We start from the raw sequence: 15,791 nt of genomic DNA, 5'->3' as shown, positions 1-15,791 counted from the left end.
CAGTGAGTGTTATTCAGTTTTAGACAGGGTCTTGCTGTGTAGTGATCCTCCTGCCTCAGCCTGTAGAGATACTGGGACTACAGGTGTGTACCACTACACCCAGCTTTTTAGGGGGCTGGGAATCGAGCCCAGTCCTCCCATGTAGCCTACAAAGCAGCAGCGCCTGGGGCACACTACTTCGGCTGGGCCACTCCATTCTTACAGCCATCTAAAAATGTAACACACATGAGACCAGCAGATGATGTAATAGTTAGTCACTGGACTCTCCCATATAGCCCACCGTGGTTCGACTACTGGACCCAGCAACTTAAACTCACACCGGGCACTTTGGCGTGTGTGTCCAGCATCCTGAGATGAGAATGGAGAAGGGATTGCAGTTGTGGCCCTTCTCCTGGGAAGTGATTCCTTACTTTCTGTCTCTCTGGTGAGTGCATGTGCCCTACAGCAAAAATCTCTCTTAAAATAAAAAGGTAACCATGCAAAAGGAAGCTGAGTCTGTCTCAAAGCTGAGTTATACTTCAGCCACACACTGAGTAGAACAAACATGTCCTATGCTAGAACCTTAGCATAGGACCTACGAAATAAATGGACCTCACCCCTGATGTGTAAAACATTTAAGTGTTTATGTTTAATTTTATTTAATGCTTGTCAACTACAGAGTTACATATTATTCTTCGACATTAAAATGGAACATGGAACTTGACAACCTTAAAGAACAAGTTCAGTGGTAATAAGAAACATGGAGCCCCTAGAATTTTTGAACCAACTACACTCTTATTTCTAAATAATGACTTATAGTCATTTACTAAAAATAGGCTAAAATATCTGTACTTTCTTTCATGGGGCTTGAAAGGAAGGCAGAAAGGGGGTATGTTGAGACATGGAAATTAATGTAAGAAAGTGAATCAAGTTCTGTATCGAGAACCATACTGGTTCATTGTCTTCCATTTGATTGGACAAAAAAGGGGATATCTTTACATAGCATTTAGCTTTAAACTGGGGTTGATGAATACACAGATCTTAGGAATAATGCACCTTACTTGGCGTAAGAGACTCTGGATGCAGGAGGAAAGATTCCTTAAGGAAAGACCATCCTCTGGGAAAGGTACAGAGGCATGGAATAGGCACCGTATTTAAAGAGGTCTTGTGGCACTTACTGGCATCCATTGTGGGCTTTTACAGCTCCTCCATTTCTGTCAAGACTAGACTATGGCGGACGCTGGAACAATATCCTGGAACTGGTTACCGCCAAAGTCCCAACTGGACCCTCTTCAGCGCTTACCTTTCTTATGTTTGTCAGCTTGTGTGGAAACTGCCACGCAGACCTTGTTAATTACCATGGCAGGACGGTACACCTACAACTGCCTTGATGTATGTAGGACTTAGACTCTCCTGTGAGTTTACCAGCGGCTGTGAAAGTCTTTGGCTTTCACTTGCTGGGTTGGGCAGGCCGGGGCTGTAGGGCTATCCTGTGCAAGCAGTCTTAGCCAGCAGCTCTTAACATAGGTCAGATGTAGGCAGCAGTTTCTCAGAGTCTGTACACAGTTGAGGTTCTGGAAACAGCCCGGTGTACAAAATCTATTTCAGATATTTTCAGAAGTATAGACCATTTAGTTTATGGGTGGTCACTTTCATGCCAACTCTATTCCAAATGAGAAAAGCTTTTATTTCATCTCTACCATTCCCTTCTAGAAGATCACAAAATCCAGACCCAAACTGGTCTGCCAGGAACGATCCAGGGAGCACTTTCTGTGACTCCTTGGAAGCCACCCCTCACTTGGGACGGAGTGGGCCAGTACAAGCAGCATCAGCAGAGGGGTAGTTCTTGTTCTAAAACGTAAACGGGCTGTTTCCCAGACACTGTGACTTCACTACTGAACGGTGATACCTGGTTTCATTGGCAAGTCTCCAGTATCTCTCTCGCAAAACGAACGCTGCACTTTTGGGCTTTCTTTGACGAGTGAAGATGCCCTTTCTATTCCCCACTGCTCTCAGGGGTGCTAAAAAACAAGGAAAAAGCATTTCAGAGGATTCTTGATAGCACCGGTCCTGCTTGGCACCCTCTGCCTCCAATAAAACCACAGCCAAATGGAAAGAAGCGTTTCCCAACAAAGAGTTCAAGGTAATCCTTCCTTTCAAGATGCACAAATACCAATCATTGTGCCAGGCACTTCAAATGAAATCCTGACAGCCTGCGAAGTGGTAGGTGGTGTCCCCACCTTGCAGGCTTATGAAAAGGCTGAGTGACTTATCCAAGGTTATACAGCCAACTTACTAAACACCCAGTGCACCCATCTACAAAACTGCCAACAGGATAGTTCCGGAAGTCGTGAACCTCATTTGCCAAGCAGGGTAGAGGTTCGTGCTGTCGTTCTCTTGATCTCTTTCATCTCACCTTATTCACTCAAGAACCCACTTTCCATTCTAATTTTTAGCTACCTTTAACCTTTCAAAGGTCTGTTTGTCCCCATGGTAATAGATGGTAATTCCCACCACTAGCATTTCTCCCCAACCACCCCCCAAGTTGCCATTCTGTTTACGGTGAGATGAGGAGTCAAGAAGTGAAGGGAGAAATGGAGAACACTCATCTGAAATGTCACTGACGTGGGTCCTCAGCCATCCGCACTTGAGAAAGTACAGCTCCTATTCTCTTTGAAGCCTTAAGCACTTCCACATTGGAGGTGCTTTGGACCTTATCTGTAGTTGGCGAACCTGCCTTTTACAAGTGAATGACTGAACAGACTGAAATATCCTAAGTGTCACAGGCTTTGTACACTACTCTGGAATAAGGAATGTATCCCAAAAGTAAGCCCAAGACGAGGCCTGGTTTTTCCTCAGGACTGTAGAATAGACAAGGCAAGCTCGTCACTTTTGCCTCAAGGTGGCAGCTCTCCCATTCGATCTTCACTATAAAGTGACCAGGAAGCTGCACGTGACTGCTTTGTTGCTTGCTAAGCACAACCTACTTCTAGGAAATGTAGGCAGCTACACTGACTAGATCAGACTTCCCCCTGCTATTTCCAGTTTCCATATGACCAAATGTCCAGAATAAAAGAGTCAACCTGATGAAGTCAGGAATGATGCGTTCTGTGAACCAAGGGCACTTACACTGGTTAGTCATAAAGTCGGCAAAATTCCAGATGAGCTCTCCAACCACGTATTGCTTGCGTTTTTTATCCAGAACCAAATGATACTGCGCGAGTAGACTTTTTTGGTACTCTTCACTGAACATAAGAGGTGGATCCTGGATTCAAAGCAAAGCAAAAAGTCAAGAACTGGCAGGATTGTAACGTTAGATAAAAGTAAAGATCCACTTGATGACAACCAAAATATGCGTCCTCACAGTGGGCTGGAGTGACCAGGACTCGCCGATGCTGGTATGGAGAAAGCCAGGGGATGTTGTAACTCAGAGAGAAAGAGGTAATTAGTGACTTCTTTATTTATAAACATAATTTGCTATTTGCTTCATCTTATTGTTCTAATTCTACCTACCAATGCAATCTTAAAGCTGAACAACACTGGAAGTAAAAATATGTCTTTGCCTTAAGTTTTAGGAGCTTTCCAGGACATAACTCAGGAACTAACATAACTCAGATCTAACCTGCCTTAGATTCATCAGGCGCTGGTCTGAGTAACAAGTATGTGACAGGCACTGGAGACAGTGGTAAGACACGTCCCTGCCCTCCCAGGGTTTACAACCTAGCAGAGACAGCACTAAGTACAGTGAGGGGGACACGGAACGTGCAGAGGAAGAGCTGGTCACGGTTAGCAGGGGGATCTAACTGAGTCGTGGGCCGCAGGAAACTTCCCTCAGTAGTTAAGCTGGGTCCTGCCAGGTGTGAGGAGGCTGTCCACAACAGAAGCAGAAGGCCAGCCACATCTGTGGATTCACCAGCATTTAGGTAAGTGCAAGACACAATACAGAATATGTATTTGGGGGCTGGTCCCATAGCCTAGTGGTTAAGAGAGGCCAGATCCCATGTGTCTGACTGCAGTTCAAGTCCTGGCCCTAACATCTTGAGACACCAGGCATGTATGTGTGTGTCTGTGTGCTCCAAATCCTGATAGGATACAGGATAGAGAAATGGGGGGAAGGGATAACAGTGTGATCATGCCTCACTGGGGGGTGCTTTTCTCTCTCCCCACCCCACCCCATGATCACACACCCCCTCTGGCAATTTAAAAGAAAAAGGAAAGATGTTCTTGGAATATACAGTCTGAGTTTTCACCTCATGGGCATTTTCTGGAGGCTAAAATCCTAAATGTTCAAGGATGTAGCATTTTGGTCATTTTAGAAGAGAATAAATCCCCGCTGGCTTTGACTTTCTTTTCCAATGAGAATGACCCAAGTGCTGCACAAGATGCTCTGAGAATATCAGTGCACAACAGAGCCATGTTTCAGTCCAATCCCAAAGCTGAGTTTGACGACAGGATAGGACAAGATGTAGATTTTAAATGGAAAGGAATCTGCCCCATCTAATACCGTAGCCACTAGTCACATGTGGCTATTTTAATTTAAAATTAAAATTAAATTAACTCATACTAATCACATTTTTTTTAAGAGAGAGATTTTTGCTACATGTGTGCTCGCCAGAGAGTCAGAGAGAGACAGAAAGCAAGAAATCATCCCCCACAGGGGATGGCCACACCACAATCCCATCTCCTCCATTGTCTTCTCGGGACTTTGGGCACGCACTCACATGTGCCTGGTGTGAGTTTAAGCTGCCAGGTCTGGGACTCGAACTGTGGTTGACTATGTGGGAGTCTAATGACGTAAACATTATGCTATCTGCTGGTCCCACTAGTTGCAGTTTTAATTGCTAGAGAGTGTGTGTACTTGGGAGGGAGGGAGGGAGAGAGAGAGAAATAGAGAGAGAGAGAGAGAGAGAGAGAGAAAGCGCCCTCTAATGGGCCATGCCCACACTGCAACCTTTTCTTCCATTTCTCTGTATCAACAGGATTTGGGGCATGAATATACACGTACCCAGTGTATTTTTCAAGCTCCTGGGCTGAGATTTGAACCACAGTCAGCCATGTGGGATCTGGCTCCCTGTGCACAGTACTGAATGCTATGGCACGAGGCCCATATTAGTCACATTTCAAGTCCTCAGTAGCCACAGATGGCTAGAACAGGACAGAAAGCAAGACTATTTTGGACAGTGCAGTCAGAACATTCCCGTCATTCCCAAGTTCTGTCCGTACTGACTCAGACTCAGTACGGACTTAGTTTCTTACAATTTTAGTGTTGGTTACCTTTTCAAAGAGGGAGAGAAATGTGCGTACCCATGAGATAATTGTACTCACTTTCCTAGTTTGAAGAAGTGGCACTTTGTATGAGCGAGATGAATTTGAGGGTGCAAACAAAATGGCACAGTCCCGCGTGGGGAGCTGTTCAGTATCGAGAGGGTGAGCACATTAAGAAGTGTGTTGGGACCAGCAGATGGTGTAATGTCTACATTGCTGACTCCCACATGGTCAACCGCAGTTCTAGTTCTGAACCTAGTGGCTTGTAACTCACGCTGGGTGGGTATGGATGCATGCCCAAAATCCCAAGAGGAGAATGGAGGAGAAAGCACTACAGCATGGCCATCTTCCCTGGGGGGTGATGTCTTGCTTTCTGTCTATCTGTCTCTGTGGCAAGCGCACGTGCCCTAGAGCAAAAGATCTCTCTTAAAAAAAAAAAAAAAGGGAAGAAGTGTGTGTCAACCAGGCATCTCAGTAGTCATGACCGCACATGTGAGGTGGTTGGCGTGGGGATGAAGAGCTGACTGTGGTTCATGACTGCACACGAAGAAGATCCTAAGACAAAGCAGTGTAGGGTTAGGTAAAAAATGAGAACAAAGCTGGTCAGTCAACTTCGCTCCAACATTTCACTTGCTCCCCAATTACTGTGGTTTAGCACCTGCTGTATGTCGGAGAGCCTGGAAAGCAATGATAAGTAGGACTGTCCCCTCTCCCAGAGCCCATAGTCTGGTCCAGGAGAAAGCCAAAGAAAATCTCCAGTCACATGAGAAGCTGAGACAGACAGGTACAAGCTGCTGCGGAAGCAGAGCAGAGGGAACGGCTTCCTTCCAGGGACAGGTGGGGCCAATCTTCCCAAAGAGCGGACAGCGACGCCGAGACCTGAGCCCTCAGGATATTTTCGTTGGCAACTATGCCGCTTACATGGCCTTTAGGCAGAGGAGCAGCCCCGACAAGAGAGGAACACGGGCACAGCGGGAACAGTCCCGTGTCCAGGAGTGAAGGGAGAGGGGATGGCAGCCTGGGGGAAGGCCGAGCACAAAGGACAGTGACTGCGGGCCAGCTGGTAGGAGTCTGTCTGGAAACAAGGCCAGCAAGAAGGTCTCTGAGGATCGAGGAAGCGAGGCAGAGGCCTGACTACTGGGGCAGCAGCGAGTGTGGACAGTGGCAGGGAGGTGAGCAGAATAAACAATGTTCCACGCTGCTTACCTCGTGAAACCCCACGATGGTTTCTGCGCCATACTCGCTCTGGATAATTGGCTTCTGGTAGGTCCTGTACCAGTTCTCGAACTGGGTCTCTAGCTGCAGCGGGATGACCTCCAGGTGCCCGTAGTCGTGATACCAGGAGTAGTAGCTGTTCACGCAGATCACGTCCACATACGGCGCCTAGGGCAAGAGCATTAAGGCCAGTCATACCGAGACTGCGCGCGCTGGGGCGCTCGTGTTTGTGGGGTTCTTCTGGCGGGGAAGTAAAGAGGAGGACAGAAAATGCCTTAGATCCTGAGATCAGCCCACCCGTGTAGGACACACCCAAGAAAGGACCCAGACAGAGCAAGCATGTAACCCTGGCTGGTGCTCCGACCTGGCCTTGCCCTGGAGAGGTGCTCCCACCTGAGGGAGGAATGGTTTTCCCCTCGCAGCGCTGACTCATCATGCGGGAGGGAGAGTGCTACGGGCAGTGAAGAGGCTGGAGACCCCTTCCGAAAGGGTGGCCCAGAGGACAGCACAGGGCTGCCCCGAGTCTCAACAAACCAGTGCTCAAAGCTACGCAGCAAAGGTTTGTGACCGGTGGCTGATGTCACCTAATACGTTTTCTAGTGCACACGCTAACCGCCAAAGCCTGCACATGGACTGATGTGGCTTTGCCCCTCTCCAAATCAGCAGCAGGAAGACACAAGTGGGAAGAGAAAGCTGGGGACAGCTTGGGTGGACACAGCTCATGGTCACAGATCCCACCAGGCAAGGAGTGTAGGCGGAGGGCACCCAGGCAGTCTTCCCTGTCTACACTAGCCCAGAACAGGGAAGCAAGGCCACTCAGCCCTGCACACCCAAGCCTGCCTCTCTCCAGGCTATTTCTAACACAGCCTCCGTGGGGTTCCACAGGGCACGCCCCAGGTGGTGAGGGCCCCCAGGGCTGCCAGGCCACCCTCTACTGCGATAAACGGTGGCATTCACAAGCACTCCTTCTCACACAGACTGTTTGCTCATTTGCTCTTTCTTTGGGTGATTTCCACAGCACTTTCAAGTATTTCCCTTCAACTCCCTAGGCAAGGACACGTCCTTTGTCCCATGCTTCACAGCTTCAGTGCAGCTCAACACACGACTTCCAAGGGCTGCATGCCCAGGTCAGTGAGCCAAGAGCCTGCGGGGTGCAGAGGAAGGGCTGGCCTGCAGCCAGTTCTTCCATCAGCTGCCTGTGTACCCATCTCTGATTCTCAATCTGGGAGGCGATCTGGTCAGTGGTCCCCTAAGCTGCTTAATCACTGGAATCCCTGAGGGTTTTTTTTTTTAAAAACTTGGGGTCTTACCCTGAACTTGCTAAATCAGAAACTCAGAACCATGAGATCTGAACTTTCAAAAAACTTCCCTTAGTGCTTCTGACAATCAGCCCAGGTGTAAGAAACACCAGGCCAAATGGACTCTAAGCTCCCGTAAGTCTTTGCTATCATACGAGCATAATAAATTGAGATGTAAAAATCAGAGTCCAAACTGAGACTGGGTCACAGCTCGCTAAGCCAGGCCTTCTTGGAGGTAGGGCCACCCATCTGCAAGCGAGCTGGCGTTCTCTCACCCAAGGACTGTCTGCAGAGATGGCCACTCGGCAGCTCCGTGTTCTTCCCAGCAGCACACATTAGTATCAGGACAGGCGAGGAGAGAAGCAGTGCGGAGACCCCCCCCAGGCTCACCCCCAGGTCTGCGGCATAGTTGGAGTTGGTCACAAAGGTCACGGGCCGGGAGGGGTCCAAGGCCTTGGTGTGGGCGATCACCGTCCTGTCCAGGGTAGAAGGCACAGCTCCATCGGTGCAGGAAGGGCTCTCACTTGCTCTGCCCCAGCCAGAGCAAACATAGAACTCCCGCTTCCCTGGTCTTACATCATGTTCCCTGACATCGCTTGCTCCCTTCCCAAATCCTACCCACCCCTGAGAGGTCAGACAGCGAGAGCAGCACACAGAGTGGCACGTCCTTGGGCCAGATGCTGCCGAAAACTAGGGTCTGGATCTCTGAAAAAGCTCTTGAAAATAGGGAAGGCTGGGGTGCAGATCAGGACAGGATAGTTATCAATGTAATAGATAACCGGGGAGTGTGAGCAAGGGGACGGGCCCTGGACTATGTGCTAGGTGTACAGAGGGGCTTAAGTGGCCAAGTCCACCGCCTCATGGACCGATGGATTCAGAGAGACGCACGGTTAAAGTCACGAACTGGAATGACAAATTGGTGGGGATTATGAAAGGGAAGTGCCAGGCTCTGAAATAATGCAAAGGGCACAAATTAAGTGGGATAGTCAGGGACAGACTCTCTAAAGAAACAGCATTTCTGGGACCAGCAGTTGGCATAATGGCTATGTCGCTGGACTCCCATGTAGTTGACCACGGGTTGAGTCCCGGACCTGCTGGCCTGAACTCACACCAAGCACGTGTGCGTGCGTGCCCAAGATCCTGAGAGGAGATTGGAGGAAAAGGGATTGCAGCATGGCCATCCTCCCTGGGGGGGGGTGATTTCTTGCTTTCTCTCTGGCGAGGTGATGCACCCTATAACAAAAAAAACTCTCAAAAAAAAAAAAAAAAAAAGCCAAAACATAAGAAACAGCATTTCTTTTTTTAGAGAGGTATTTTTACTATAGGGCACATGCACTCACCAGACAGAAATTGAGAAATCATCCCCTAGGGGAAGTAGCCATGCAATCCTTTCTCCATTCTCCTCTTGAGATTTTGGGCGCACACATGTACATGCATGCACACGCACCTGGTGTGAGTTTTAAGTCACTGGGCCTGGGACTCGAACTGTGGTCAACTACGTGGGAGTCCAGTGCCGTAACCATTATGCCATCTGCTGGTCCCAAAGAAACAATATTTCTACGAGTGAAATTAAGGCGGAGTGAAAAGAGGCACCCACAGAGGGACCAGCCTGGGGTTAGGGTTCCCAGGGGCTTGTCCCAGCCACCCCCCACCATGGTGCTGATTTTTGTTTAAGCCTGTTTTGTCTTTCCACATAGTTACTTTTCTTTTCCTTTACACCTTATCTCAAACCTTCTCCCTACTGTTGCTTTTTTTTTTTTTTTGGAGAGGTTTTTGCCATAGGGCGCGTGCGCTTGCCAGACAGAGAGAGATAGAGAGACAGAAAGCGAGAAATCACCCCCCAGGGGGGATGGCCACACCACAATCCCTTCTCCTCCATTCTCCTCTCGGGATCTTGGGCACGCACACACACGCACCCGGCATGAGTTTTAAGCCACCGGGTCTGGGATGTGAACTGCAGTCGACTATGTGGGAGTCCAGCGACATAGCCATTACACTAACTGCTGGTCCCCCTACTGTTGTTTTTTTCACCTGAGGGTTGTGGAACACCCCCATAGCCTCAGGTTCCAAACCCACACTCTGAAATAGCCCATCAACTGGAAGCTTCAAAGCCTTGGTGAAGGCTGACTGAGCCACTGCAGGTCGAGCAGGTCTATCCAGATCCTGCCCCATCTCTGCTGTCCCCAAAACACCTCTCCCTTTCTCCATCTTCCCAAAATGCTGTCTGAAAGCCTCAGGCATCCATTGCTGGGAGTCTACATGCTTCATCCTCACAACAAAAGTCCTATCCAGCTGGCCCTGGCTCAACACACCCCTGCATTCCATGAGCTACGGGGCTGTGCATGTCCAGATGGTCCTGTACCCTGACTGGGGGTCACTTCTCAGAGCCTTGTACTCTCGACAGACCACCAGACCTAGCTCAGCTCAAAGTGCTTCATGGACCTGGGAGGTAGTGTACGCCTTGAGGAGTGTGTCCCTGGCCTCTGCTGCTCCACAGCTAGGGAAATCATTCATCTCTGAAGACGAGGTTACGCTACATGACTGTGAAAAGGAACGCTTCTTGGGGACCAGCCTCCCTCAGCAACACGGCCCTGCCATCGCAGGGAGACTGCCCCTAAGTGGCATTCTATTCCTTGCAATGACTGGGGTGGGGGAGTGACTGGCTTCTCATGAACGAAAGCATGAATTTTAGATGGCTTGATCCTGTCCAGCAATATAGCTTTAGAATGTTCAGCACATGCACGTGACTGGAAAACTTGCTTAAAGTTACGTGTAGATAAACCAGTTTTATAAAACTGGTTTAAAGCCTAACTCTGCTTTACAGATGAACCCAAAAGGGATTTTCGTTTAACACAAGCTAAATTTCCCAGGAATGTAGATAGCATAAAAATGGAAAGAAGTTCGTATTTGCATTTGTTTGGAACTTTACCTAGAACAGCTGCCCTTCTAGAAGTGCAGGGCACTGAAGAACATGCTGCTGGTGGGGTTAGTCACAACATGGTGCCCCTGGCAGGCTGTTTCCAGAGCTGTGCTTTCAGAGCCACCCACAGCTGGGTGCAAGCATCAGACCCCTACAGCCAGTCTTCAAGGGATTCTAGTCCATGCATCCAAGTAGTAGTTTACAGATGGCTCTCCTGGACACACAGGCAGGGCCTGTCGCGAGCTTTGATTTAACTGCCACAAGGTATGCGCACTCACCAGAGAGGGAGATGAAGAAGGAGAGAGCAGCCCTCAATGGGGCATGGTAGCTCTGCAATTCCTTCTCCTCCATTTCTCTACGGGCAGGTCCTGTCGCGAGCTTTGATTTAACTGCCACAAGGTATGCGCACTCACCAGAGAGGGAGATGAAGGAGAGAGCAGCCCTCAATGAGGCATGGTAGCTCTGCAATTCCTTCTCCTCCATTTCTCTATCCTGTTAGGATCTGGGCAGACACACACACAGTCAATGTTTTTCCAGCTGTGAGGTCCAGCATTTAATCCACACAGTTGGCCGTGTGGATCCTGCTCCCTTAACCACCAGGCTATGGGACCACCCTCTCCCTTTCTTATGTTTTAAAGTTATATGTACAAACAAGTTATCTTAGCTCTGGATTCCATTTCAGGTGGGAAAAGGAGACATCGGGTCTTGCTGGGTTGAAAACTACAATTTGGATGGGCAAATATTGGGTCCCTTGAACTGGCCAGGTATGGTTGTGCCCTCAAGTCCACCCCAGCCAAGGCCAACCTCACTCCTCTCCCAGCGGCCAGCCAAGGCTGAGCTGGGCCTCAGCCCTGGGAGGCAGCAGCACTCACTTGAAGTAGTAGCCAGCAGGTTTCAGGAAGGAAGTGGGCTCGTTGGCCACAGACCACATCACAACGGCGGGGTGATTCTTGTCTCTGCGCACCAGCTCCTCCATCACCTGCAGGTGGTGCTGCAGAGATATGTTGCTATAGCTCTGGCTGTGGGCGAGGGGGGAACGGAGGTCACATCACGGCCCGCCACGCTGGGCAGGCCGAACGGTGTGGGTGGTGGACACTCACGGCAGCACGATGCCCACGCCGGGACTCTCGTCAATGACAACGATCCCATAGCGGTCACAGAGCTGCATCACCTCCTCCGCATAGGGGTAGTGGCTTGTGCGGAAGGCATTGGCACCAAGCCAGCGAAGCAGGTTAAAGTCCTTCACCAGTAGTGGCCAGTCAAAGCCCTTCCCTCGAATCTGGGGCAGGAAGAGCAGAGTGACCTTCTGTACCCTGTCCCTGCTAAAAACCACTTCCTTCTAGAGCCTGGACCCTGAGAGCCTATGGGCCTCTATGGCCCAAGTGTACGCCTCACTATAGTGTAGTTTTGAGCCGTTTGCTCCAACTGCTGCAGGCTGCCCTCAACTGCTTCAAGACACACAGGGAAGGTAACAGGAGATGATAAGGACAAAAACCAGCCCCCACAGGGACCCAAGTCCCCAACTCACATCTGCATCCTCATGCTTGTTGACCCCATGGAAATAAAAAGGCTTCCCATTGATGAGGAACTGGCTCTCTGTAACAGCCACAGTACGAATCCCAACAGGGAGAGTGTAGAAGTCAGACAGAAACCCAGCTGCTGTCTGTGTAGTCAGCCTCACCTGGGAGAGCAAAAGCACCTGGCATGAGCACCCCAATGGCCTTAGGCATGCCCCCACAACCACCACCCTCCAGCTAGAAAGATCCTTTTATACCACAATGGTCCACCTCTGGGCCCACAGACAAAGATATAGACATCATTAGCAAGGAGGAACCTTCTCTTGCTCTGCTGCTGGGGCCTGTTCTTGAAAACTGCCCCCCCCCCCAAAACAACCCTAAAGGGGAAAAAAATGAGAAAGCCCAAGGAAAGGTGCCTGCCCTAGACAGAAACCCAGCTGCTGTCTGTGTAGTCAGCCTCACCTGGGAGAGCAAAAGCACCTGGCATGAGCACCCCAATGGCCTTAGGCATGCCCCCACAACCACCACCCTCCAGCTAGAAAGATCCTTTTATACCACAATGGTCCACCTCTGGGCCCACAGACAAAGATATAGACATCATTAGCAAGGAGGAACCTTCTCTTGCTCTGCTGCTGGGGCCTGTTCTTGAAAACTGCCCCCCCCCCCAAACACACACTAAAGGTGAAAAAAATGAGAAAGCTCAGAGAACTGTGCCTGCCTGCCCACCTGTCCTGGTATGAAGCCAGAGCCAGGACAAAGGGCCCATCACCTGCAGGTGGTGCTGCAGACGCATGATGCTACAGCTCTGGGCAAAGGTCTCCCTTAGCCCCAGTTCTAGACCATTACCTCCAATGAGTATAGGTAAGCAGGGTGCTCATGCATCAGGTATGGCCACCAGAGGTGGGCTCCGGGCACCTGCAGCTGACCTCGGCCCCCTGTTCCTTCAGCCACAACTTTGCCTTCCTCATCTAGAAGACGCACTTCCAGCTGAAAGTGTTCGCTGCCCTGGACAAAAATCTGGTAATTCACAATCCCTGCAAGAAACGAGGGATCAGGGCTGAAGGAGGGACATGGCACAGGTCATAGAGATGGGGCACCCTGTAGCTACCACTCAGAAGGGGCCACTTAAGCCCTAAGCAAGCATAGGCTTATTCCTTGGGCTTAGTGTGCAGCAAGGGGAGATTTCATGAGGGCAGCACTGAGGAAAGGACACAGGATTCTAAACCCACTTCTCACCAGTCTCATTTCCTCGCAAAGCGAGGTCAACCAGATGGCTGACTGCTGATACCCTTGCTAGTTCAGACAGTGTGGATTTTAGCTTCTGAGGTAGATAGGAACCTGTAGGGTTCCTGAGAGACCCTTTCTCTGGGCAGAGATGATCTTTCCAAACAGGAAACAAAGCTACTTTGGGCCTGCCAGCAGCCCTCACCAGTGTCTTGGTCCACACCAGTGTTGATGGTGATGTCATCAATGTAGGTGGTGGGCGTGGTGTAGAGGAGCACGGGTCGATGCAGTCCCGCGTAGTTGAAGAAGTCAAATGTTGTGTCCTGGACAAAGTAACCCTTGGGATACCTAGTGGGAGGAGGACAATAGCCAATCAGGGCCTTACCTGGAATCCTCTGACCGCAGTTCTCCCCGACCTCCCCAGATCCAGGGCCTCAACTCTGGTAAGGAAAACCACTGGGCAGGATAGGGAGCGGGGAGCGGGGAACAGGGGGGCAAGATGCTGCTCACTTGGAGGTATCTGTCTTATAGACGATGTTCCCTGGTGGCAGGGTGTTGGGGGAGAGCGTGTTGTTGATGGCAATGGTTATGCGGCAGGAGGACAGGGGCCCACTCTGGACCAGCTTGCTGATGTCAGCCTCAAACGGGAGGTGGCCTCCCTCATGCTCTACCACATGGACACCGTTCACCCACTGCAGACACAGGGAGACATGGGGAGGCACAGCAGGCCAGGGCATGAGGAGGGAGCCCGGCCTACACAGGCACTCCCTCATAAAAGGTACGCATGGGGGCTGAGGGGCCTGCCAGTTGCCACCTGCCTGGCCAGCCTGATGGGAAGAGCAGTGGTGTCAAGGAGATGAAGTCCCGCTCCCTCCACCCAGGGTAAGTGAGGGCTGGGAGCCGAGCCCCCAAGCAGCTTCATGCACAGTCCGTCGCCCCGCTGCTGCTCACGGCACTGACCACAATGGCGTAGTAGTGGGCACTGCCAATTCGCAGCACCACTCTAGTGAACAGGTCCTGGGTCCATCGCTGGGGCAGGGTCACCTCTCGATCGTACCACACCCAGCCGATGAAGCTACGCAGCTGCATGTCCTGGCCCACGTCATTGAAGCTGGAAGGGACTGGCATGTCCAGAGTGGGGCCAGACTGGGGAAAGAAGGGCAGAGTCAAGGCCAGAACCCCCAGGAATCTAGAACCAATGTCCTTCACAGGTGTAACCCCAGTGCCTCGTCCAAGCCCAGACTATAAATATTGGCCAAAAGGGCAGAGTACTTGCTGATGACAGCTCAATTGCTAGGACGGTCTGAGACAGGGTTGATGGGACCAGAAGTTCTTTACCAGAGTGGAAGCCACTGGGGGGGCCAAGATCTCCATGGAAAAGAGCCCAGGGTCACAACCCAGCAAGAGGCAAGAAGACCAGACCCAGACCAACGGGTGATCAACTGACTGACTGTGATCAAGTGAGCGCCCACAGCGCAAGGCTGACAGGGGCAAGGCTCCTCCGCGGGGGAAACTGCGGGGACACGTGCTGGCACCCAGCCCCCTGCTCTCTTCCTCCTCGGCTGAACGCTGGGCGGCTGAGTGCTGAGCGGCAAAATCCAAAAATAGAGGATCTAGGAGGGGCAAGCGCCGGAAGAGCACAGAAACCCCCAGTCAGGAGGACAGAACTGGAGTGGAGTGCTCCACTGGCTGGGTACCAAGTCCCGACCTCCATCTAAACCAAGGTTCTACTTGCCTTTACAAGGGTAGCCCCAAAATATCCAGGCCACCCCACTCACACACACACCCGTTCTGGGCTCCGCAGACTCTGCTCGGGTAGGGCTTCCACTTCCGCGGGGGCTTGCACGGCCCTTCTCCCGCCTTGGTGGGGGAGGAGTGGACGGCGCAAACAAACCCATCTCAGACCCACTTCCCCGTTCTCTCCTATCCCCTCCCGGTCTCCAGCCCCCTGCCTCTAAGCCCATTCGTCTTTGGTTTCTCTCGGCGGGTAGGCAGCTCCGGAGGGCACAGGAGAAGGAGCTGGCGGGGCGCTGGGCTCCCCACTCCCACCGCCTGGCTTCTGGGACCTCGGTGCCTGTCCCCCCTGGCGGCCGCACCTCCCGCAGGGGCCGCTGGTACCACTGCTGCTCGAAGCCCAGGCGCCGGTTGTCGGAGAAGTCGGCGCGGAAGCTCCAGAGGCCGTCCAGCTCCTTGCGCTCCCGCGAAGGGCTCTCCCGGGGGTACAGCATCCCTCCCTGCAACGCCAGCGCGCAGCCCCAAAGCAGCGGGCAGACCACTGCCCAGGTCCCCGCCGGCTGCCGGGCCATGTCCCTGTTCTGCCGCCCCGCACCTCTGTGGACTGACACCCAGCTCTGAGCGGCGCTCAAAACGTGC

At 51.4% G+C, this 15,791-nt stretch overlaps 1 protein-coding gene across 4 annotated transcripts; it reads right to left on the bottom strand.

Annotated features, from left to right (window-relative positions):
* Positions 1–604: 604 nt before the first annotated feature.
* On the bottom strand, positions 605–15,778 carry GUSB (glucuronidase beta). 4 transcript variants are annotated; one of them, XM_006148087.3, is made up of 12 exons: positions 15,515–15,776; positions 14,379–14,564; positions 13,929–14,110; positions 13,624–13,766; positions 13,041–13,228; positions 12,206–12,358; positions 11,778–11,956; positions 11,550–11,696; positions 8,148–8,232; positions 6,451–6,627; positions 3,109–3,244; positions 605–2,000 (listed from the first exon to the last, which is right to left on the bottom strand). In XM_006148087.3, exons 1-12 carry the CDS (start codon positions 15,722–15,724, stop codon positions 1,831–1,833), a joined length of 1,956 nt encoding a protein of 651 aa, XP_006148149.1. In that variant the 5' UTR covers positions 15,725–15,776; the 3' UTR covers positions 605–1,830. The 4 variants fall into 4 exon arrangements, 3 of the variants coding, with proteins under 3 accessions (XP_006148149.1, XP_014443172.2, XP_014443173.1); XM_014587686.2 differs by lacking the exon at positions 15,515–15,776 and adding an exon at positions 15,197–15,481; XM_014587687.2 differs by lacking the exon at positions 15,515–15,776 and adding an exon at positions 15,205–15,478.
* Between the last annotated feature and the right edge of the window lie 13 nt (positions 15,779–15,791).

The sequence above is a fragment of the Tupaia chinensis genome, unplaced genomic scaffold (assembly GCF_000334495.1).
Source record: "Tupaia chinensis unplaced genomic scaffold, TupChi_1.0 Scaffold000231_1, whole genome shotgun sequence".
NCBI classification, from domain to species: Eukaryota; Metazoa; Chordata; class Mammalia; order Scandentia; family Tupaiidae; genus Tupaia; species Tupaia belangeri.
The sequence above is the reverse complement of the archived record's forward strand: the minus strand, read 5'-3'. Positions and strand labels throughout refer to the sequence as shown.